General features: G+C 37.2%; 1 protein-coding gene across 3 annotated transcripts in view; it reads right to left on the bottom strand.

Annotated features, from left to right (window-relative positions):
- The window catches only part of stk26 (serine/threonine protein kinase 26), a 38,500-nt gene extending 14,283 nt beyond the window's left edge, over nucleotides 1-24,217 (bottom strand). For 2 of the 3 annotated variants that reach the window (XR_013201292.1, XR_013201293.1), the window contains exons 1-5: nucleotides 23,762-24,211; nucleotides 15,633-15,863; nucleotides 9,949-10,005; nucleotides 9,719-9,827; nucleotides 5,128-5,285 (exon numbers count right to left, since the gene is read on the bottom strand). Coding sequence is in view for 1 of the 3 variants with exons in the window: in XM_077224838.1 (XP_077080953.1) it covers nucleotides 5,128-5,285; nucleotides 9,719-9,827; nucleotides 9,949-10,005; nucleotides 15,633-15,863; nucleotides 23,762-23,803 (597 nt within the window). In the remaining 2 variants the exon portion in view is untranslated. Of the gene's footprint in view, nucleotides 1-5,127; nucleotides 5,286-9,718; nucleotides 9,828-9,948; nucleotides 10,006-15,632; nucleotides 15,864-23,761 lie in introns of all 3 variants that reach the window. The other variant, XM_077224838.1, reaches the window with a different exon arrangement.
- Nucleotides 24,218-25,995: the final 1,778 nt, after the last annotated feature.

Raw genomic sequence — 25,995 nt, 5'->3', positions numbered from 1 at the left:
CTCGCCGCTCAAAACGGACTTTTTGTTCAGTGCTGAATTCTGTACGCTGGCAAATCCTCTAATTATAACAAACAAAGTGTAGGCTATATATTATGAAAGATTCATTGTGCAGTCAGCTTCACTGATAATAACAGAGATGTGTGAGATTGCGATGAACTGATGTCAGCTTTTTAGGAGCAACAGCAACCTGTGCTTAAAAAAAAATCGAGAATCGAATCTTACCGTGACCTTAGAATCGAAAATGTAATCGAATCAAGGATTTGGAGAATCGTGACACCCCTACTATTTATAAATGAGCAGAAATGGGACACTTAATAATATTTAATTATTTTAATTATGACAATTAAAGTATTCATTTTATTAATTAATTTAAATTAAATTAACAAGCAACAAGCAAGACGTGCATTTGTAAATCCGGTGACACGCGTCCATTGATTTTTATTAATACAACTTTTCTGTCAGTGCTGCAAAGATTAAGTTGACGATCGCCATCACCTAGTGAACGCGCATATATAGAGAGAAATGCAAATCATGGATTACATAATCAGAAGGTATAGGCTAGCCTTTTTCTTTTCCTTTTGAATTGTTTCGTTTAAAGAAATTGTCGATTGATATCTCCGTAGTGAACGCGCGTATAGAGAGAAATGCACATCATGGATTAATCAGAGAGTATGCTGCCTATATTTCTTTTCCTTTTGAATTGTTTTGTTTAGAGAAATTGACGAATCGCCATCTCCATAGTGAACGATAGAGAGAAATGCACATCATGGATTACATAATCAGAGAGTAGGCTAGCCTATTTCTTTTCGTTTGGAATAGTTTCATTTAATTTGATCTAATGTTGCATTTATTAAAAGACACCTTTCAACAATTCTTAAAAAATCGAAATTTTAACATTTATTGTACTTTTTGAACTATTAAACAGACCTGCAAACTCAGAAGTGGTGAAAAAGGTGACATGTTTACAAAGTAATTTGTTGTAGGGGGTCACCAGGGCGTTATTTACCTTTATAAAGGACTATTTATTAAACCTAACTAAATATATGTTTTATGTCAAATTTTTACATTTGATCAAATTCAGTTTTCATAAAAAGGGCTTTTATCAATCAAATTAATTTACACTGCAAAATTACAACTGTAAAAATATTATGAGATTAATTTCTAAACAAATAATAAAATAAATAAAATCAATGATACCTTTAAACAATAAATCAATAGGTGGCGTCAAGTGACCGTCTTAATAAATGAATCATTGAGTCATTCATTAAAACGATTCATTCAAAATAATGAATCATTCAGTAACAAAACACAGCGCTTAGTGATGCTTTTCTTTTGTAACTATTTTCGTCTGTGAAATAGAACAAAACCCGTCAATACTGCGTCTAAAATGTAAGTTACTATTAGACATGTGCCGGTATTCGGTAATGCGATAAATCGCGGTAATGAATTTGTACGATATTGTTATCGCGGGGACTTCGAAATACCGTGAAAAATAATAGATCCGAATTTAGATTTTTAGAACGCGCATCAGCTTATTTTCCATCAACCGCTTAAAAAACAATGTGTATATGCTGCGCAAAACACATGTGCACTTTGATGTAAACAATCCCCACATCACATGTATAAGCACTGTGTGCATGCAGTGCGCACTCTAGTCTAATGTAAACAATCCTCACATGGAGAAGAAGCACGGCGGAAGGAGGAACGCTGCCGACTATTTATCCCCCGCATGGCTGCCAACTCTCACGCATTCAGCTTGAGACTCACGCAATTGACACTTTCACACGGTCTCGCGCCACACATCCATTTTCTCACCCAGAGAAAAATCGCGGAGCAAAGAGGACACTGACACCGACAGACTAGACAGAGCAGGTTACTTTTGATATGAAAAAAATATCAGCTCTCAGGTTTTATAACGAAATTCAGACAATAAATACTGTTTTGGTGCTTGTAAATGTGACGTGACAGATCGCGCGCCTCAGATCAAGTAAACCGATCATCTGTTACTTTTTATTAAAGATACAGTACAACCCACCGAAAGGTACGTACTTTCGATCAATCAGTGTTTTTCAACCACGGAAAGAGGTCAATAACACTGCAGGAGAACAATTATGTCACAGAACGTTACATTTACCTCAGGAAAGCCATTTAATGTTAGTTGACTATAAGAAAATAGCTATAGAGAGGAGTATTTTGCTAAATATGTGCACTATATTATTTTAATATATGTTTACTTGTCATTATATAATTGTTATTATAATGAAAATTACGGCATATTACATTTTTATATTTATATTATTATTATATTTATATTGTATGCATTATATTTAATTTCTCTCTGTATGTTTACAGCATTATGTGAGATATATTTTTTTCTTGAGAAACATTTAAATGCAGGCTATCTACTGTAGCCTACCTAATATTTATCCAAATGAGTCAATATTGAATCAAGATTGAAATTAAATCCAAGAATTTAATTGAAATCATGAAAATTGTGTTAAGCAATAATACAAACAGTAGCCTCAGTAACCATGTAAACACTATAACATGTTGTCACTAAAAAATAAAATTAATGTTTTGACAATCACAATTACACATTGTGATGCAAGTTTTTTTTTAGATACCCCCAATCCGTCTGTTTCTCTTGTGCAATTAAAATATCGTGATAATACCGTATACCGTGATAAAAGCTCAATCAATTAATCGCAGCATGAAAATTTGATACCGGCACATGCCTAGTTACTATATATAAACTAGGCTACTTGTTTATTAAACTTTAAATTCAATGTAACATTTGCAAACGTGATATTATAGAACAGCCCATAGTCGTGTTATGTTACTTAACTATATCATATATTATTAATAAAAAAACTCAACATTTCTACCTCAGTATGTTTCTTTTGTGAGTTTTTGTGTGAGCTGTTAGGCAGCGCAGCTTCCAGAAACTATCCATTACCAATCTCTGTTTACACTGACTGTATAAGATCGGTCGGGCAAGCAAAACCCTTTCACTTGAAACTTAAAAATCCCCTTTTCCCGGACAAGCAGACAGGGGTTAATATCGCTCCCTGTGTTCATTCTCGATTTGTTTTGTGTTGTAAAGCGGAACACATGATCAGGTCATGTGCGCGCTTGCTGCCGTTCGCTTGAACTGAGGCGCTACAGTGATCGAGCAGAAAGAGATCGCAACAGCTCGAGAGACGTCTGTGGTCTCACTCCAGTCTATATTATATTAGCCAATTATTATTGGGAAGTTTATTGTGCTTGCAATTTATGACTGTATAGGCTGAGAGAGTTTATGGCTTCGGGAGGGGCGGATATGCGTGTGCGCGAATCATTCAGAACACAAGACAAAATAGCAAAACAGAACATGGCAAAATACTCGTTTTTACTCGATTGTACTATTTTGGAGATCGTTGGGAGCCGAAATCGAAATTGAAATCAAAATTCGATTAATTGCACAGCCCTAGAACGCGCATAGAGAGAAATGCAAATCATGGATTAAATAATCAGCGAGTGGCCCATTTCTTTTCGTTTTGAATTGTTTCGTTTAATGAAATTTCTAGCTTTATTTAGATATAGGCCTATCTGTCATGTCTGTGAGACATACACTGAGTTTCGGTTAATTTATGATGATTTCAATGCAAGTGACCGCGGCGCGCCAGCGCACGATCATGTCATGATTATGTTGTCTGCTATATTTAATTCTTATTTATTAAATCCAGGCAATTGGTTGATAAAAAAATTATTAAAATTAAGATACAATTTATAGAAAACGAAATTCACTTTAAAGAAAAGCCTTTTACAAAATGAAACTTAATTAAGTGGTCAATGTCTGACTCCCGATGCATCCCATCTTACTCGTGCTGTTCAGTTTTCATTATCAATGTAAAAAAAATAACATTATAATATTTTAACAAATATAAACTAATGCGCTTATTTAATGAACTCGGGGTAAAATGCATTCTCGCAGCAGTGAGTGGGTGGTTGTTTCGGAGATGCGACATTAGGTTAGAGGTGTTTCCATCTCTCGCGGTCACCTTTTTTATTGCAACATTTACAAATTGCCTCGTCAGTATTTACCGCCTCTCCCTTCTTTCTCTCTCTCTCTTTCTCCTCCAAACTGTCACTTGATGACAAATACATAAGCATTTTTAGGCATTGAATAAATTATATTTATGATACCTATACCTATATTTATGAAACTGATACCGTTGCTATTTTAAGACCCCGCGGTATACGATATTACCGGAATACCGCCCAAGCCTACTGCGTGGTGAAGTTGATGCATAAACAGATTACATTTTTGTTATAATTTTATTGAGGAAAAATGTATTGCAATAATTATTGCTGACATTTTATCACCCATCCCTAAATGATATGTATGTTTATATATGGATACGTGTTAACAGTTTAGCCTTTAATAACTGCAAGAACGGTGTGATTATGGAAACATAATCAGGGAGTGATATAAACAAGCGTGCTGCAGGTGTAGTAAGCTGGTTAAAGCAGATTAAGCACAGAGCCAGGGCTGTAACGATACACCAAACCCACGATTCGGTTCGTATCATGATTCGATACAAACCTCGATTTATTTTTTGTTTTTATTAAATAACATTTGAAAAAACTACAGGTAAATCTTCTATAAATATTTGTATTTAGTCTTCATTTTCTTTTGTTTGCCAACTCCGGTTCTTGTTAAAACTCACTAGATATGTTTATTCTGTGCATTTTGGGCACTTTTTGTGCGAAATCATATTTATTTTGTCCATCAAAAGCATGCTTTCACTTTGAGCGGCAGCGCAGCAAAAATAGGTTCCCGCTGTAAATGCACACTGATTAACATGCACGCCGGGGAAAAAAATACGCGCGGCTGACGTTTGCGATGTGAAACGCCCGTTACAGGTAAAATTAAAGAATTTATCATCAACTAGTTTTGTGGTGTAGGTCTACGTATTGTGTAATGTTAACCTCAAATAATACTAATAGTAATTTAAAGATGTGGTAGCACTAGATCTGGACGGGAAGGATAACTCTGGGAGCTGGAAGGTGTGTGTGTAGGTTCGTGGATCTGAGTGTTGCGGTTTCATATCGCATATCGTGACAGCCCTACACAGAGGGTCTTACCTTCGAGTCATACGCAGACTGTTGGATGACCTCCGGTGCCATCCAGAATGGTGTTCCCACAAATGTCTCCCTTTTGATCTGTGTGTCTGTCAGCTGTCCTGCCACACCGAAGTCTGCCAGCTTCACCTCTCCAGACTCAGACAGCAGCACGTTGGCGGCTGTAACCATGTAAAGATGAGAGACGATGAAGAAAAACAGACACATAATCGTTTACTACTACTTGAATGATCAAAAAACTGATGAAATTTCTATTTTACCATATATACCAACCTCCTAAGAGCACACCCCCCATTTTGTCAAGTAGGGCATAAATGCCACACCCAAAATAAAAAGGTTGCTGATCATAAGTCATTCTGAACAGACGCATAACCAATATATATTTAGAAATCCAACACTTGAGAGTTTACCGTTCAAGATTAATATGGAGATATTCAAAAATATAAAATATTAAGAATAAATTTTTTTAAATGTATAAAATATTATGTGGCTGTGTTGCATCAACTAAGAAACACAATGAACCTGAAGCCAGAAGTCTACTCATACTTCAGAGGATGTTGGATGTTATCTCTAAAAATATGAAACATTTTATAAGTCTATGTCATGTGAGTTTTTAGAGAAGGCTGATAAGATGCCAATAACATTTTTCTATTGCCCTTTAAATACTCATTTGCTGTCTATTGCCTATAATGTCTGGTGAGGAGAACTGCCCCATTCATGTTTTTATTGTTCTCACTCGACGAACCGGTTTGTTCACAGAGAGCCGCTTCACAGATGCGTACCAGTGCAGATTTAAGTCCTTTTTTGGCATCTTATGGCACTTGAATGAATGAGAGCGTGATCATTTACTGTAGTGCAGAGTAAAATGACAGGAAAAAAAAAGAATGATCTGTTAATTGCGTTAAATATTTATAACATGTTAAACAGAAACATGTTAATTTTGACAGCCTTAAGATATAATGTTGAGAAGATATGAATATGAGTAGGGGTGGATATGCAGGCTATGCATTAATTGTTTATGTACATAGGAAAGTTATTGTTTTTTTTATGCATAATATTGTTTTTCTGGTGTCCTTGTGTGAGGTGTATAGTGAAGCCAAAGAACAAATTTCCACTTGTGGACAATAAAGGACCTAAACAAAACTAAACTATAAATAATGTGAACGTAGTGCACATTGCGTTTCCAAATGAATATTGAACTCAGAACTTGCTGGAGTCCGTGAGAAGCAGCATTTACTGTGAACCTCTGAAAACACGCAGTTATAAGCTGCATGTGTGTAAATTAATGTATTTCTCAAACATCACAATCACAGCTCTAACGGGTGCTTGTGAATGCATGTCTAAATTGGTAAAAGTTCAAACAAAGGTCCAACATTAGCAATACTTTTAGCTGTGTTTTTGAGTGCAAATGAGTAAGCTCACGCTGTCTAGATTGGGGTTTTTCCTGAATTAAAAATATTTTGGCGGCTGCCAAAACTAATCTTTGTCCCGCAAAAGATTTATTCTGATAGCCGGCTGCTTTAAACACTTAAAAAAATTCCTGTGACTGTGTAAGTGCTCTGTGAAAAACAAAGGGTTTCTATTTACAACGTGTTTTTGCAGGGTTGAGCTTTCTAGCCAATCACAGTGATATCTGTTGAACTTGCGAAAGCAAGGGCCAATCAGATGTGACTAAGTTAGTCAGAATCTGCGAATCCTTTCATTATAACCAACAAAGTATAAACACAATGTCAATAAAAGATTCATTGCACATCTTTATTGATTATAACAGAAGTTTCTTCAAGGCTGCAGCTTTGTGTGCCTCGCGTTGTTATTTACAGCTTCAGTGATTATAACGGCAGCGATCTTTGTTCGCTTTCTGTATATAATACATCATTTTAAAGCTGCTAACATTGCAAAGTTTCTGGATTGACAAGTGCATTTAAATGCGTAATTGACCGTGATAACCATAGCAATGGACGGAAAAAAACAATCTAGTATTATATAAAATGATGCAAATTAATAATTCTGCCACTTTTTCCATGTAATGTGCTACTTTGTTGTTCATTTTATTTCCTTTCAAATAAGTCACACATTCCCCTTTTTTTAAATAAACTTACAGATTTTTATAAATAAAATAGTTCAAAGCACTTTGTTTTATGATCCGTCCTGACCGTGATTATTTTTTATTTAGAGAATAAATAGGAAAAGTAAATATTACAAAATGGTTCTTGGCATTAATTATGGATTTATTGTCAGTACTGGCTCGCAGTTCACATGGTAAGGGTACTTTGTACTGGATGTGTGGAGGACCATGTTCATCCGCCACCACCCAAAAAAAATATTTTTGACCCAGGAAAAACCCTGCAAGAGAGAATGAGCATCTTACTTATAATAAACCAATCCAACGCATCTCCACTGGTCACTTATTCTGACATGACACACCACAACTGTTGTTTAAGGCTGTCTACTAGGGCTGGGTATTGACACACATTTCACAATTCGATTTCGATTCACAAGCTTCCAATTCGATTCGATTTCGATTACGATTCGATTCAATATTGATTATTTTGGATATCAGGTACAATACATGGCAAATTTTCTCAAGGAAAACAAATCTCTTAACCAATGCTGTAAACTATGGGATTCAGTTGTATCATTAAAATTGTTTCATTAGCCTACTATAGCCTAATATTGAAGGTAAAGATTTACTGATTTGTATACAAACAATTACACTTTTATTTATTTTTCTAATAATAAAGTTATATGAAATATAAATATTTAAATGGTGGCTGTCATAAAAACTTGCCAGATTTATTCAAACATGCATTAAATATTGAAAAACATAAAATAATTATAAAATAACATAAAATGCATATGTAATATGGTGCATATATTTAGCAAAATGCTCCTCTCTAGAGTTAATTTTTCTAGCTCACTAACGAGTTCATGGTCACTGGATATGGTTTTTCTGAGGTAAATGTGACGTTACATGACATTGTTTACAAGCTGTTTCACTGACGTCTTTCCTCGGTTGAAACAATGATTGAGCGATTCCATGTGACAACAAGGATTTCGATAAGTTATACTCTTATCTTTTAACACACTTTCAGATGCTCATTCATGTTTATTTCACGCTGTAACTGGTAATATTAAGGCGGAAGAGAAGATTATGTGTGCTCGGCACTGCTGCTTCTCTTGAGCTGCGCCAGAGCGATCTCACGCCACAGCGCCAAAACGGTATTTGTTTTTGAATTTCGTAAGAAAATGGACGTAATTTGAAATCTGAGACTTTGTTTCATATCAATAGTAACAAAGCACAAAGAATTTTTGCGTTTATTGGATGGGATGCGCGCTACAATGTTCCATTCATTCATCAACTGAAAACAGGATGACTAATCGATTCTTGGGATTTAAGAATCGACATCGGTTCGTAAAAATGAGAATAGATTAAAATCGAGAAATCGATATTTTTTACCCAGCCCTACTGTCTACACTGTAGTAGTTAAAGTAAACATCTGGTAAACTGAATGGGTGCATAACGAGGTCACGTTCGCTTTAATGTGTGTAGCCTATAACCCGTTTCATCATTGAAGGCCTAAAAGCAGTTGAATGTCTTTTCATATGTAGCGCATCAATCCTGAACCCCCACACCGGCTCAACAGCCTCAGGCCCCAACTCTTGCTATAGGTTGAGCTGGAAAGAGATGGACAGATCTGATGTTTTTAAGGTGCCTGAGGAGCTCAATTTTTACATTTTTGGGAGAGAAACCTATTAATGGCATACTAATAGTAGTCGATGAACGATAAACTGGGTTAAGATAATGCATTTTAACATAAAAAAATCTTACATCTCCTTTAATGAAACTGCAGCCTTTGATTTGATAAGATATGATCGCCATTTCAGTTTAATTGTGCAGCCCAATTTGTTCATTTTAATATTACATTTGATTTAATTTTTCATTAGCTTTTCATTAACTCACAAACCTTCATTTGGGAAACCCTGTTCTAAGGCCCAGAGGAATAAATTATTACTTTTAAAACTCTCACATTTTACACCTGAAAATATAAAAAAAAAATTCTCATTATGGGATATTGACAAGTTTAAGACTGAAATCACACAAAGATTTAAAAAATAATAATAATATTAAGAACACAAAACTACTGAACATAATTGAAGATCAATCAGAGAAACCTATGAATGGCATACTTATAGTAGTCAATGAATGATAAACTGCGTTAAGATCATGTATTTTAACATAGAAAATTGTATATACTACTTCAAAATTGCAACTTTTGATTTGATAAGATAAAACTGCTATTTCAGTTTAATTGTGCAGCCCAAAGCGTTTATTTTAATGTTACGTTTGATTTAATTATTTATTAGCTTTTCATCAACCCTGTTCTAAGGCCCAGAGGAATACATTCTTACTTACACAAAACTACTGAACAAATATTGAAGACACAACACCAATCAGTGCAGCTAATTGCAGACGACCCAGCTGGAATCTACCTCGCCCTGCACAGTTCAGACAAGTGGAAAAACAAACGACGGTGGAAAAACAAAGTCGTCACACCCACTTACCCAAGCAGACACAAATACTCTGCGTACACACCTTTTATGTCCCTGTGGATTTTCTTCTCACAGTGCAGGTAGTCCAAACCCTTTAAAATCTCTTTCAGCATGGTGGCTATCTGGTATTCGTCAAAGGGTCCGGCTCGCAGCTGCACGCGCACGCACGCACACACACACACACACACACACACACACACACACACAAGGTTGAGGCAGGATCAGATGTATTCTGTAGCTGTGGAGGCTCAATGATAAAGTCGAAGGGCTTACCAGGTCCAGAGCCGAACCCCCTCCCAGATACTCCATTATGATCCATAGTTTACTACCCTAAAAGAAAAACAACAGACAATTAACTATAAACTCAGGGGAGGGAAACCTCTTTCTTTCTGACTGAGTGCATAGTTAATATAATATATGAGTATACATCACAGTACATGGTGCACTTTGAATCTGACACTACTGAAAAATGTCATTTGTGACCTCAGTAAAGGCTCTGATTTACATTGCTAGCTCAAGCGAGTTTGAGGCCGTTTCGTGAATCTTTAAGACTGGCGTTCTGTGTTTGATACAGGAAACACTGGGAAAGCATCTAATGACATGATATCTGACGAACATCTTTTTTTTTAATGAGAAAAGCAATTGTACTTGGATTATAATATGAAAAATCTCATTTACACAGATAAAATTACTTTATTTTATATATCTTCATGTTTTCTACTTACTTACTTTCTACTCTTTAAAGTGTAAATATATTGACTTCCATAACATGGAAAAAACAGTTCTTCAGTTAATATTATCACTTCACATTTTAATTAAAATCATGTTTCATAACCACGATTTGAAAAACTCCAGATAAATATTGTCAAGTGCGAAATACGGTTAAGTGTAAGACGGCAGGCACCGATATATCATATACATAATATTATAATGAGACGAGAAATAATAGGTGACTACACATGTATGGCGCTTAACCACTAAATAAATGAATTAAAAAAATATATTTATGATTACAGAAAGCAGAAAAACAGGACATTATGGACAGTGTTCAGCAATGTTTGAACCACATGAACCGGTGAAAATATGACTACATTCAATTCTACTGCATTTATCATCATCTTTGGCATCACAAATTGATATCAAGCATTGTTAAATTTCAATGGTATTGGTATTGATTACTGAAAATTTGGTATTGTGACAATTGGGGTTTCAGATTCAACTCTCTGTAAAAAGCTCTCAAAGATTATTGAAGACAAGTAAACAGCCAGGAACTATGAACAAAGAAACAAAATGCAATAGCATAAAATAAATACAAAATGAAATTTTTGAGGAACATCTAACAGTAGTATTCAGGTAAGAAATAGAGACTATAGAGACTGGTGTTTTATTTAATATTTTATTACTTTACTCAGTCTTTACTGTATGAATTGAATATTAGATTGTTATTAAAGCTACTGAAGTTAGTAAGTCAAGGGCAGGGAGTGTCTTTTGTGGGTTCAACCATCCAATCAATTCCTCATGGACAAAAAAGTCAAGCCTAATGCCGACTTGTCATCATTTGTTGTAAACACTGACCATCAATGCGCACACACACACACACACACACTCACGAGCGGCCAGACAAAATCTATGAGCACACGCTCTGGCAGCCCTCCAGAAATACAGGTATTGTGACATCGCACAAAGGGTTTGGCCCTGAGTCACCAGTAGCATCAAATCACACAAACACACACACTGCACAAAACTACAGCGCTACAACAATACTGGGGTACTCGTGAATCAAAATCCTGCCAGTGCTGCACTTTCTGAACAGAAGCTCTGTAATTTACGGCTGTCAATATTTCCACGTGGCACTGGAGCCAAATGAGTCAAGTGTGGATTATGACAGAGTGGAACAAATGTGGAATATAATCATTTTTACTTTGCATTGTAAGGCTGATGTGAACGATTCAGTATCGATTAGGGATGGCCCGTTACCATTTTTTTCAAACCGATACGAGTACGAGTATTTACATTTGTGTACTTGCCGATACAGAGTACCGATACCGATATTTCTACCGCAAAAGTAACTATAGGCTCCCAGAAAAGAAGACAAGACTATTTTAGAACACAGGTTAGAAGACTGTTTTTATTTTCTTCTCTGCTTGTTTTAACAAATAAATAATAATGAGTAAAATAATAAATGTATTAACAGACAAACCACTGTTAATTAAACACAAAAGCAAGCAGTTACTGCGTGCGTGGTCGGGAATGACTGAATGCGCGCAAAGTGCGCTCCCTTAATAGTCTAATTCCTAAAAAGCTGACAGTTCATCGCGATCTCACACATCTCTGTTATTATCAGTGAAGCTGACTGCACATTGATTTTTTCATAATATCCACACACTGTTATAATTAGAGGATTTGCCAGCATACAGAATTCAGCACTGAACAAAAAAGTTGAGTGGTGAGGGGTGTCTATCTTAAATGCTTCTGATTGGCCATTGCGTTCAAGAAATCAACACATATGACTGTGATTGGCTACATCTAGGGCTAACACGATTCCTCGAGTTACTCGATTACAAAAATTCCTCGAGGCAAAAACTCTGCATCGAAGCCTCGTTAAATTCCTATGACGCGCAGTATACGCGCGGCGCAGGGATTTGATTGTTTCACACGGACCGTTTATTCACACGGACCTGTTCAGGAAGCATATATTTTGAATTTAGTTTGCGCGATGGCGGAGAATAAATATGTAAATAAACGGCAGAAATTGTATAAAGTGTGTGATCATTACACACTTAATTCACTTAATACACTTAACTCGCTGAAACAAGGTAACGTGGTCTAAGCCTATTGATGTTCGCTGATTTTAATCCCATACTGTATTTGTAGGGATGTCGTGATGCGGTTTGACTAGATATGATTTTTAGCTTTGATGACATTTTTAAGTAGTAAACTTAACTATCACGTTCAATTGCAAGAGAGTATAGCCTAAAAAAAGAACACACACACACACACACACACACACACACACACACACACACACACACACACACACACACACACACACACACACACACACACACACACACACGTCAGACCAATTGCAGCAATGCATCACATATGCTTAAACTTTTATGAAGCCACGCAACAACAATTTCAGCATGCATTCACTGTACACACCGGGACGTGATGGAGGAACAAATATTGTATTGCAGTCTTTGCGAGACCTTGTTTGTATTTCACGTCTTCCAAATAGTTACAGACAACAACAAAAAATTAAAGTCCCCAGGCTGCTTGTTTTTAATAAAGATTCGGAGTACTCATTTATCAGTTAAAACGCACAGAACAAAAAGTGCGTCAGTTTTTTTTTTTTTTTCTGCGTGTTCAACAACAAGTCTCGTTACAGCTCTTCTTCAGCGTTAAACTAGCAGAATACACAAATATGCTTAGATGCTTAGAGTGGTTATATTATAACATCTTAAAGGAAAATTCACATATGAGATAGCTTTATAACTTGCATACTATATAACTTATAGTATATAACAGCTTTAACTGAAATAGACACAAGTTTAATATAACTATTCTGTTAATAAAACACACACACAAAAAAATATCCGATTAATCGATCGATTAAGTGCTAGATTAATCGGTTACAAAAAGAATCGATCGCTGCAGCCCTAAAATCGTTTCTATTCTGTTTTAGTTGTTATTCTTGCTTTTCTGCAACAGATGAATAAAAATCTATTAGTTTTAATTGTTTTATTCATAGATATTTCTAGTTTGCGGGAGTCCCTCGAATCGTTTTATTCTCCCGCACACACAGAGTGAGTGCATTACTGTCCGCGCCCGCACTCAGCCATCAGATCTAGTGCCGCGCCGCACTGTTGCGTTGGGAGTGCACGTCCCTATGCCTCGGTTCACCTAGAGCACTCGCGGCAGCCAGTTCCGTTTCGCAAAATGTACGTGGTATCGGCTAATTTTTATGAGAATAAGAGGACAGTATCGACCTGATCCCCTATGCCAGTATCGGTATCGAGCCATCCCTAATATCGATGCATTAAAAAAAAAAGATTAAAAAAAAATGTAATTAAATAGGCCTGAAAAAAACTAATGTGCTGTTTTATTGTAAATAAAGTAGGCTACTACTATTATATTAATAAAAAAGTTGCGCATGTCAATAGGAAGCAAAGGACTTGTGCACATGCGTGATTGTGAAAATAGTGCAGGACGTGATTGATATTAATTAGCTATGCACAATGATCCACATAAAAGATGCGTTCCTCGTGCTGACTGACACACACCCGAATCGCTGCACAAAAAGACACCATGTGATCCTGAATTGAGCTCTCTTTAGCAACGTATTGCACTGAATTACACACTGAATTATCTTAAAACATCTGTCTTGAGTATTCACTTAAGCATTGTTGGTTATGTCTTAAGTGAACGCAAACAGTAGGAGGGAGAATCTAAAGTGTAATATTATATTAGATCCATGCATTAGGTCTTAATGTAATACATTTGCTGCTGTCTGTGCTAATGACTGAATAACTTTTGTAGCTTTAATAATAATCTATTGATTTGTAATTAATACACTAAAGACTATGCAGTGATTATTTTTAAATTTGATTCAATTTGATTATCCGATTTCGGTAAACTTATAAAAAATGATTTGTAATTTGAGCTGTCGGGTCCGATTTCACCTGGTAAAACGGGAGTAAATATCAGCATAGCTTTTAAGAGGTGGCAACAGCTCGGAAGGGACTGAAGATTAACGCATATATATCTTTTTCCCATAAGGTGTTTCAGTCGCTCAGTAGGTAGCTAGCCAATTTGCAGTATGTGATCTTATCTTACTGATCAAAGGCTAGATCTAAACGTTAGTAATGTAATTTATTTGAAAACATTTACGTTTTCATCTGGTCAGAAGAAAAGCGGGGGATATGTTACTTGTGCAAGATGACAAAGTTTCAGGGATGACAACCATATTTAAATGTGACAACCATTGTGTTGCCCTGCAAATTCGTTGGGTTAGTTCACCCATAAATGTCTCCCATAATTTAAAAAAATGTCCTGGCTCTTCCCAGCTTTATAATGGGAGTGAATGGTACCTGAGACTTTGAAGCCCAAAAAAGCTGCAAAGCCATGCGTTTGTGTAAGAAAAATATCCATATTTATAACTTAATAAACTATAATCACTGGCTTCTGGTAACGACCGTACGCGAGTCTAGTTCTGGTGGACGAGTGACCTCTGACCTCCGTATGGATTACTTTTATGATGGATGGATGTGCTTTTTTTGGCCTTCAAAATCTAGGGTCCCATTCACTCCCATTATAAAGCTTGGAAGAGCCAGTATAACTCTGATTGTGTTTGGCTGAAAGAAGAAACGCATATACAGCTTGGATGGCTTGAGGGTTATGGGTAAATTATTTTTATTTTTGGGTGAACTATCCCTTGAAGTAAAGATGTGACACCAATAGAAGATTGATAAGTCATGATGTGACCTCTTAACTGAATTAAAAGAATGCAAACTTTAAATGTGCAGGATTGCAGCACTGCAGGGAAGTGGAGTAGACTGTCAATTTTTACATTTTGGATGTATTATATGTTGAATTACGTATTTTAAAAAGTCGAGTCAGAGGTTTGGGAGGAACTGCATCAAGTAGTGGACCTCTCTCTTTTCTATTATTTATAATGAAAGTTCATTTTAATAACTTTTCAATTGACATTTTGGAAAGCAATGTTTACTTTAAAAAAATTGAAGGGTACATGCTGTTTGAATGTATTTTTTTATCATCATTAATAATTAACATATTTAATGTTTTATTCTCAGATACAGTTCCAACAGTTTTCACTATGGTATAGAGAACCGTGGAATTTTTCTGGTATCGACTACTGACATTTTGGTATTGTAACAAACCTACAAGCAATGTGCTACAGCTAATGTGTGAACCAGTAAAGCATCGATCCATACCTTTAGGTAAGAGCCATAGTATTTGGTGACATGAGGACTATCACACTGGCTGAGAACGGTGATCTCCTGTTGGATGTCTTCGATTTCATCTTCTGCTTCCTCAAGATCGATGGTTTTGATGGCCACTACGTTCTGAGAGCGGCGGTCGATGCCTTTAAACACCTCACCGAACGAGCCCTTCCCGATGCGCTCCAGTTTAGTGAACAGCTCCTCGGGGTCTGTTCGACTGTTCTGCAATACAAAAGTTACACAGGGTTAGATAAATAGCTATAAACCAAGACAAAAGATTAGTTCACTTGACAATACTGTATATACCAGGTAAGTTCATGGTAATCACAAACTCGTGCTTTTTGGGATCCGAGTTTATAGTTAGAAATAAAATTGACTATTAACAAAATCTTCCACAATCATGTGTTTCACTGCACAGAAAGGATTTGTAGTTGCTTAAATATATCCCTCCAGTTTTATAAAAGCTTAATGGAACAATGAAGATCAAAGATAAGAAGTTTATAAGTGTTTATAACAGAGAGAATGCCAATGCTACACTAGGTTAGTCAATAATATTCAAAGAAACATTTGGGAGTGGAGCTCTATAAATCAAATACAAATAACCTGTTCAACTATTGCAGGTACAGTTATTTCACTGGATGAGGAAGTGAATCCAACTTCCAGTCAATACTGATAAAAATATAAGAGGCATAGTGAAGTTTTGTTGTTTTGAGTCCGTTTATAAGCTTAAAAGTCTGGATTCAATCAAAATGAACACTACTAGTCCTGTGTTGTGTTAAACAATTAATTTGCAAGTTAATCCACAGAGAAGTAATGGAGGTGCGCTATTACTGTGCTCTATTTTTCCTCATTAAATATTCTGTTTATCTCACTCGAACCACCTTTACTGGAGTCAGTAGTTGTACCTCAATGCCTAAAACTATAGGGCTTCATACTGATGTGACAGACTTTGGTTTCAAATGGAAATGCTTCAACAGAGTAAAACAGCACTCATCAAGCCATTTCACAAAAGGGGCTTTAAAACTACAGTGGGTTTTACAGATTTGGCACATTTTATGACAAGCCCCACATGCATTTTGGACAATAAGGCCAGAGACAAACTTTATGCAAGAACATGGACATCGACACAACTAATTTGTTGTGGTGGTTAAAAATAGTACCACATTCTATACATTTGTCCGGTAAACAAAAGTATACAGAATTTACAAGTAAATCTTGATCATTATTCATCATTAAAGGGTGTTTTGATTGGCACAATGGGAAGCAGTTTTCACACTGTTTGTGGGTTGGCGATGTACTTGTTAAAACCATATATACTGCAGGGCTGTACAATAAGGACTGCCTGATGGCCCGGGGTCAGTATGAAAGACACTCGAGCCAGTGCTGCATCTTCACAGAAGTTCATCATTTGTGTGGGTTTTTTAAGCCTGGCCATATTCAAGCGCAGGTAGACACGAAAGTACCCATGTCTCTCAGTTTGGTACTTGTGCCTGTGCGATACGTTTTTTGAGCGGCAGCATTTGTTTTCAGCATGAATGATGCGAAAAACACATCTAAAACGGGAAAGCGCTTTGATCAGGCCATGCCCCTGTGTGATGACAAAACAATCATTTGCGTATCTGACTCCCGAGTATTTCGGTTGTGGTTGTGTGATGTTAAATAAAGCTTGCAACATGTCAGCGGGAAACTCACAGCTCGTATATTAACCTCTAATCGAGTGACAGATGCAGCGTTTTGACTGAACCACTTCTACTTCTGCTGCACGAGATGAGAGCACATTTTATCATTTTCTGGGACATGAAAGAGTTCGCGTTTGTGTTACATTTCCTTCTTCCTTTCCTGCAAAACGCTCACTCTGTCTGGATTAGTGCTGTGAACCTACACTGGTCTCACGGTTCGGTTCGATTACGATTATCATGTCATCAATTCAGTTCAATTCGATATCATGATGCATTACGATGCACTGCATCCTCAATTTTCAATTTTACTTAAAAAATGTTGCGTGTGCGCGTGTTCGCCTGTTCGGGAAGTCGCAGTGACAGAAACAGTGACATTCCAGTTTAAGTTTCAAGGGTGTAAAGCCTGTTTATACCATTAAGAAAATAAATGTTAAAATAAAATAAAATTGTCAAATCCATTTTGTTTTAGAGAAATGTTCATTTAAAAGCAGCGCTCATTCATCAGTGTATAATGTTACCCTAGAGAGCGCGCATCAACCGTCGCCGAGTCCGCTGTTGAAGGTGACGATCATCCATTTATAATCACGCGTAACCACAGAATAATTGTAATTTGACCGTCGGGTGCAGATACTTTAATCAGAGAGCATTATTGTGGCGGGTGGATGATGTGTTTTTGGCTGTGGATTCGGGTGACGCTGGAGCTCATCCGCGCATCTCTAAAGCACTCAGACTCTGCAGGCGCTAACAGCTCGCGGTGAACACGGCTAACGTGGTTTATCAAGTTAGTGTATACCTCCTGCATATTCTATGTGTGCGTGACATGAGCGCACACAGCGAGTCTTCTCCAGCTCGTGCTCACCCGGTTGTTCATAAGAGCTGAAATGTGCCCAGATGTAGGCTTTTAAAGTAGTTGGAGCATTTTTAATTACTCGCACTCACGTCTCGCCTCCCTCTGCCAGTGTATGCTACCGCAACAAAGCACATACCCGATAAATGACGTCAGAAAAGTGGCAGTATATTATAATCGGTTGAGGTCCGTTACCGAACCGATACCGAATCGTCCTCGTCTGCATCGCGATGCATCGTAGAAACGATTAATTTCGACACCCCAAAACCATAGTTCAACTTTATGGTAACGAGCTATGACGCGGTTCAGCGGCAAAACGGCAGCAATCAATCGGAATATAGACATCCTTCACGCTGTTTCCGGAGAAACATAAGATGTAAACTTTCGTTGCTACCAAAACATTAGTTCAGAGAAAATGGAGAAGCTAATCATCGCCGTTGTTGCGTTTCCTATCATTTGTGATATGACGTTGATGATCCATAATGATCCAGTGATACACATTTGAGGATGAGCGCAACTTTTATTGGAAATATTTACAAACACTCATTTTAAGCAGGAATGCAATTCATTTGCTCAGGGTACCACCGATTTGACCACTAGATGCACTAGATGCAAATAATAATAATAGCTAATTATTCTTTCTTTTTTCAACCAAATGTGACAAAAATGTTTATAAAAATGCTGTCATTATAAAAGGTTTCAATGTATTGCTTGTTTTTTCTGTTTACATTTCATGTTGTGACACTTCTCTTCTCTCGAACATAGAATGCTGCTACGTCAGAGCGGCCAAAGCGTCAACAAGCTTCCCCGTACTCTTTGACAAGCGTCCTTGACAGGGCGGCCAGAGCTCAAGTCGGCGGCAGTGCGAACGTACAGTAATGCGTTTACATACGGTGCGAAATCGGAGTAAGATGCAAAAAACTACTACCTGTGTCGACCAGTTTATGCTTAAGCCGTTTATAACCTTACTCCGATAAAAGAAAACAGGTTTACACGACCACGTGCGTTGTGGGCTGATTAAGCATATTCAGATGTTTTTAAATAAACGCTGACAAAAACCTATACAAGTTTTAGGGCTGGACGATATATAACATTGATATAAGTAATCACCTGCATTTAGACTTATATTGTATTTATAAAGTGTTCACAGGCAAATTTGCTTTATGTATTTCCCCGGCGTCGAAATCAGGCTCATATAAATGTCAGGAAACACGATTCATGCTGCATGTCTATATCCAGGGATCATTAGATCTTTGGTAAGTTGTAAGTTGTCCAACCTTTAGTTTAAACTGACAATCGTTTGTTTTACTTGCGTTTTCGCAGTTTCCTTTATTAAATCTAGTCTCTTCTGCCACTCAGCTGAGGGGGTGTGTTCCCGAGGGGGAGTGACGTCAATGCATAACCTCTAGTCTGGTGTTTTAATTACATACGGTGCGACCCATGCTGAAATGAAGTGGATTCACTAAACATCGGAGAGAATCCTCTCGCTTATGTAGATGCACTAGAAGCACAATGTTGTGTGCTGAGTCAAAGAGTGAAAATCAGAAAATGAAACGCATACTATTGTGCTTTACCAGTGAAGACACCGGGAGAATCAGCATCTGTGCGGCCAAAGCAGCAGAAAACATCTGAAGCCAGAAGACCTGCAATATTGCTTTTATGTTGTATATATCTCATTAATCTCATATAGGATGCATTTGGTTGAGTTTATTAACTCACCATAACAAAGCACTTCAGACTGGGCCATCTGACCAATCAGAGCGGAGCAGACCCATCACAACAGACTGGGCCAGCTGACCAATCAGAGCGGAGTAGACCAATCACAACAGACTGGGTCATCTGACCAATCAGAGCAGAGTAGACCAATCACAACAGACTGGGCCATCTGACCAATCAGAGCAGAGTAGACCAATCACAACAGACTGGGCCATCTGACCAATCAGAGGGGAGTAGACCAATCACAAAAGACTGGGTCATCTGACCAATCAGAGTAGAGTAGAGCCATCACAACTGACTGGGTCATCTGACCAATCAGAGGAGAGTAGACCAATCACAACAGACTGGGCCATCTGACCAATCAGAGGGGAGTAGACCAATCACAACAGACTGGGTCATCTGACCAATCAGAGCAGAGTAGAGCCATCACAACTGACTGGGTCATCTGACCAATCAGAGGAGAGTAGACCAATCACAACAGACTGGGTCAGCTGACCAATCAGAGCAGAGTAGACCAATCACAACAGACTGGGTCAACTGACCAATCAGAGCAGAGTAGACCAATCACAACAGACTTGGTCATCTGGCCAATCAGAGCAGAGTAGACCAATCACAACAGACTGGGCCATCTGGCCAATCAGAGCAGAGTAGACCAATCACAACAGACTGGGCCATCTGGCCAATCAGAGCAGAGTAGACCAATCACAACAGACTGGGTCATCTGACCAATCAGAGCAGAGTAGACCAATCACAACAGACTGGGCCATCTGGCCAATCAGAGTAGACCAATCACAACAGACTGGGTCATCTGGTATGCAATGTATATTATGAGAAAATGAAAGTGTTTTTTTGACATTTGATGCATGTAAACCTGTTGTAGGAGAATCCAAAACAAAATCAGGAGCCTTTAAAATAGCATAATAGGGGCACTTTAATCAGTTAAAAGAATTTGCATTACTAATCTACTAAAATTCTAAGAATATAGTGATAATTCTTTTGCTTTTATTATAATTTTAATAATGTGCAGTCACAGTTATTAGGCACAAAAAAAGTACTCTGAAACGAAAGGTTTGTCATCTAGTTAGATGTTATATGCAATTAAAGCGGGCATCTCCACAGCGCTTCATCCTGCACGTCTGCGTCCCTCTGATAAACCTCTGACGCGTTAATGACTAGGCTATCTGCATGTTAACAAGCTCCCAGGGGCGGGTGTGTGTGCGTGCGTGTGTGTGTGTGTGTGTACCCCCACAAGATTTATCAGCCGGACGTATTTTCCTCCACTGACAGCTAGACAAACACACGAACAGGACACAAAGCAGAATCCCTCAGGGCCTGCAGAAACACACTGAGGATAATGCAGCAAGTGCACGTGGGTACGAGCTACATGACACAACAAGCTTTGATCATGTTCCTTCCTTCAGAGCCGTCTCTCCTTTCACTGTACCTGTCGAGCTGACTCAGGCGCGAAACCAGTGTGTGAAACACTTCCTCGCGGGACACACCCCGACGCTACGCCTAAAACACACTCCTTCGTGCTTCTGGAGCTATTAGCACATCACCTCCGTGAATGGACAATGGCGTAGCCTATGTAAAAGGGGACGAAACTGCACTTTAAACCTTAGGAAAACTCATAAAACAAACATTAAAAGGCCTGGCACAAGTGTTACATTAATGAGCAGAGTTACCCATCTGCTGTGCTGCATAATGATTAACAATACAAACCCAGCAACAACACAAGTTGTCATAGCAGAGAAGTGTGTGTTATTCCAGGAGGAATAGCTGTGGCGTTTCTGATCCCGGTTTGCTGTTAGAAAGTTCTGATGTGCTACTATGGGTTTTTCGGTTTTGTTACAATCGTTTACCGAGTGTGAAGTTGTGACATCGGCCACAACACAGAACCACATTCACACTTCCTGTCTTCCTGTGCTGCAAGTAAGGCTATTTATTGCTGTCACACACAAAGGCTTAAAAGATAGGGATTACATCACTGTCCTAGATCATACGCAGCAAACGCTTGCTAGCGAACACTAGCACACCTTACACACAACACATATCCACCCCATCTCTAGACCAGAGCATATTAGAGATTTACAAATATAGATACACTTCAACTCAGTGACTAATCCATCATTTCAGTCACGCATGTATAAAAAAAACATCAGCAAAATTAATAAATAAAAAGATTTCTATACAATTAATATCCTCATTAGTGTCCTCATTCTAACATACAGTCAAACTGGACAAACTGCTCTCGGAAATAATTACATATTAGATACATTTTGTTTGTCATAATAACTCTATAATAATAAATAAATTAAATATATATATATATATGTGTATTTAACAAAAAACATTGCTCACTACTCTTGACTAAATAGCTTTTGTAACTTTAATGATTTAACTTTTACATTGAAGACTATATTTTACGTTTGCTTAATATATTTCTGTACCCGAAAACAACTGTTAGAAGAGCGTTGTTTATTTCAAACGCATCTTTGCTCTGTTTTATTTATCTATACCTGTCGAATGTCAAAATGGATCCAATCCATGTTCAATAGAAATTATTTTATGATGTAGCAATAAACTAATCTAGTATACGTCAATGCATAGGATTTTGAATGTTGCTCAGTTAAATCATGATCAAAACAGTAATCGATTTTAATGACAAAAGTCTGAATAAGTTGTTTGTGAATGCACCAATAGGATTTATTTTTAAGTATACATATGTCACAGTTTTAAGTGTGAATGTCGTAAAGACTAAAGAACACAGTCAATGCTTTTTTTCTTTAGCAATACCAAATGCTTGGAGGTTTCACCATCACAACAACTTCTCCTTGCTCTTTAATATTAATTTAAATTTAGCGATCAAATTTAGCACTCTTATGGAAATATGGTAGTATTTTGTAATTATCATTTAAATCGGACTACTTAAATCAACATCTCTGGAGAATGTTATGGGGTTTCTAATCAAAATATGACTCTGTTACAGAACAGGCCATTGATTGCATACATGAACACTGTAGAGACACCAGGACTTACAACATGTTTATCAGGCATTCTGGGAGACAAGTGAAATTATGTATCAATATTCCTATGAAATATTAGATATTACGGAAATGTTGACAATTATTACACTTCTTTTTTCATTACATTTTCCCCCAAGAACACATTAACATGCAGATTAGATACAGAGTACAGATACATTGTATTGAATAGGAAAACCCATTTATGGCCATTTTACCCAGATATTGCAATAAGTAAAATAGTATATTTTCATTCCATTCTATGTATTATAACATAGTTGAGAATCATCTTTATACAAAGCTTAGTTAAAAAAAAATCTGAAACCTAAAAATTATTTGCTGAATGAAAAAAAATCCAATTGTTTTTGCCTATACATGTAATTTCATGTCTTTTAATTTTTTTAACAACTGAGTCCTGGTGTCACTACAGAGGACAGCATAACATATGAATAATATATCTTTTTTCAAAAATGCACTAATGGTCTTACGCTCTTAAATGCAATGACATTAAATAAATTACTAAATTTCAAAATCTTATATTTTTTGGGTTATTCATGTACCATGGTATTTATAGCACTTTAAGGAATTTAAAAGAATGCCATGGTAACGTTACATGAAGAAAATCATCGCATTTACATTGAATGTCAACAACAACAAAATATGGTAATACGATAGTACTTTTTGTTAGAGTTGATATTAGGGCTGAATAAAAATAGCAAGTGTGCCTTGAACTGACAGAAACGAATGTAAAGGTGTGATATAGATGATTCATGAGTGTATTAAAATGTGAATGCGGATTAGCCGATGATGATGATGATGATGATGGCCTGTCGTTACCTTTCCACACCAACTCACCTGCATTCCAGGAACTTGAACAGATACCGGTGACTGAGCCATCTCCACCCGTCCACAGACAAACTACACACCAGCAAACTCTCACAGAGACACGTACAGCTCGCTTTCTCACACTACTCTGTATTAAATTAGATATTTACACTATATTTACACTGTTCGCGAAACTCCTCGCGACGCCAAACTCTTGAGCTAGCTGCGCTCTGCTAGCTTTAAAGTCGACACTCGGTAACCATGATTCCTTCGTAAAGTGGACTTTTTTGTTGTTTATATTAGATCCAGACGGTCGTCGATGGCTTGTTATGGGCTTTTGGTGAGAGTTTGTGCAGTTTGTTCTTCAGGAGATCTTCTTTGACGCCATGACTCGCGCTGCGCTCGCGAAAGTTGTTTTGTGCTTCAGTTCTGGCCGTTGGGTGGAGTCGCGCGCTCCAACCGCGCGCACACAGACACTGCGTCACTAATGCTGAGCTTTCGTCACACACACATTTCTTCACACGCGCGGGCGCGCGTTTGTATCACTATCTCCATTTACTTTATAATCAGGTTAAAGATATTTTCGATGGCCTAATCCATAACCACAACCCTAAACACAAGTTTACCCTTGCCATATAGGCTACACTCTAAAAAAAAATGCTGGGTCAAATCAAATGTTTGGGTCAAATCATAGGGTCAAATATAGACAAATCCAACAGTTGGATTTGTCTATATTTGACCCCAAACCAGCCTTTTTTAGAGTGTATGGCAAGCGTTTTTATCATTCATTCCAATTATATGTATTTCTTGATATCAGAAATTACATTTCCACTGGTAAAATGCTATTTCTTGATATCAACAATGACGTCAACACTCGCAGAAATACGAAATCTCGATATCAATGATTTAAATTCAACTAGTAAAAACTGTAATTCTTGATATCTGTAATTGTATTTTCACTAGTTAAGTCTCTCTGTAGTCAATCATTTCCCCCTTAAAACTTATCTTTCATCACCGAAATTACACATTTAAGCATTTTTTCGTTGAAAATAATTTCTTCATGCCTTAAAATAGCTTGAATGTAACTCGACACCCTTTTCTCTTTTAGTATAAGGGTATATGCAAAAGAGCCCCGCCTCCACTCACTCACTCACTCAGAGATCCACTCGTTGACGATCACACGTTGATCTGATTGGTTACAAGGTAGTTTGTGACGTCAGAAACACCAGCGATTTCAAACCGTGTTTTTGAGACTGTCTTTGGTTCACTGCAGTTTTAAGGAGAAAATACTCAGCAATGCTGTCGACTTATGAATTTACACATGGTTTGTCTTAAAGCATATTAAAAACACCACAGAGACATATACACAATATTAAAAGCTGGACTTTCATTTAATCTTAAATTAAAATGTCATTTTTTATTAAATTACATTTTATTTAAATGTCACCATAGGCTATACCATTCAAATTAAATTGTTGATTTCAAGAATTCATATCCTGGGAATTAATAAAAGTCAAGACGGTTTAAATTCGTTCTCTGAATAAAAGATACAGAATACATGCAGAATCCGTACAGGAATAGCAACATATAATGAAGTATGGTCTTGCTTTGATGCATAAAATATACTGTATACACTGCATACGTTCTAGTACAGTGAAACGTGAGGAAAGTTTTATTATAAATAATATTTATTATTATTATTTTATGTGGGTTATATGCAGTTTGAAACATGGATGAATGGGTATTATGTGGGGTTTGGTAGGATGACTTGAGTTATGCAAAAAACATAATTGGATTTTAATGACCACTTTAAGTAATAGTTCACCCAAAAATCCCCTGTTTTATAATGGGAGCGATTAGTTTTTAAAGTTAAAAAAAGTGAGTCCATCCACCATAAAACGAATCCATACGCTCTATTAGTTTAATAAAGGCCTTCTGAAGCCATCGGGTTTTGTAAGAAAAGTATGAATTATAATCAATGGCTTCCAGTAACGTCGTCATGCGTTCACGAGAGGGTCGAGTCCCGGCGGAAGGGTGACCTCTGACCCCACGCATGACGGGATTTAGGCGTTGCGTAAGCTATAGGTGAGAATTGACTTGAGAGTGAGTAAATTATAGGATAATTTTTTATTTTTAGGTGAACTATTCCTTTAACCTCTTTAAATCATGCCCTCAATTTGTGTGTGTGTGTGTGTGTGTGTGTGTGTGTGTGTGTGTGTGTGTGCACATAGCAAGTGCCAGAAAAGTCACAAAGTTTCGTGCCA

This window comes from Siphateles boraxobius, unplaced genomic scaffold (genome assembly GCF_051911475.1).
Source record: "Siphateles boraxobius isolate OS27281-9 unplaced genomic scaffold, OSU_SipBor_1 92, whole genome shotgun sequence".
NCBI classification, from domain to species: domain Eukaryota; kingdom Metazoa; phylum Chordata; class Actinopteri; order Cypriniformes; family Leuciscidae; genus Siphateles; species Siphateles boraxobius.
The sequence above is the reverse complement of the archived record's forward strand: the minus strand, read 5'-3'. Positions and strand labels throughout refer to the sequence as shown.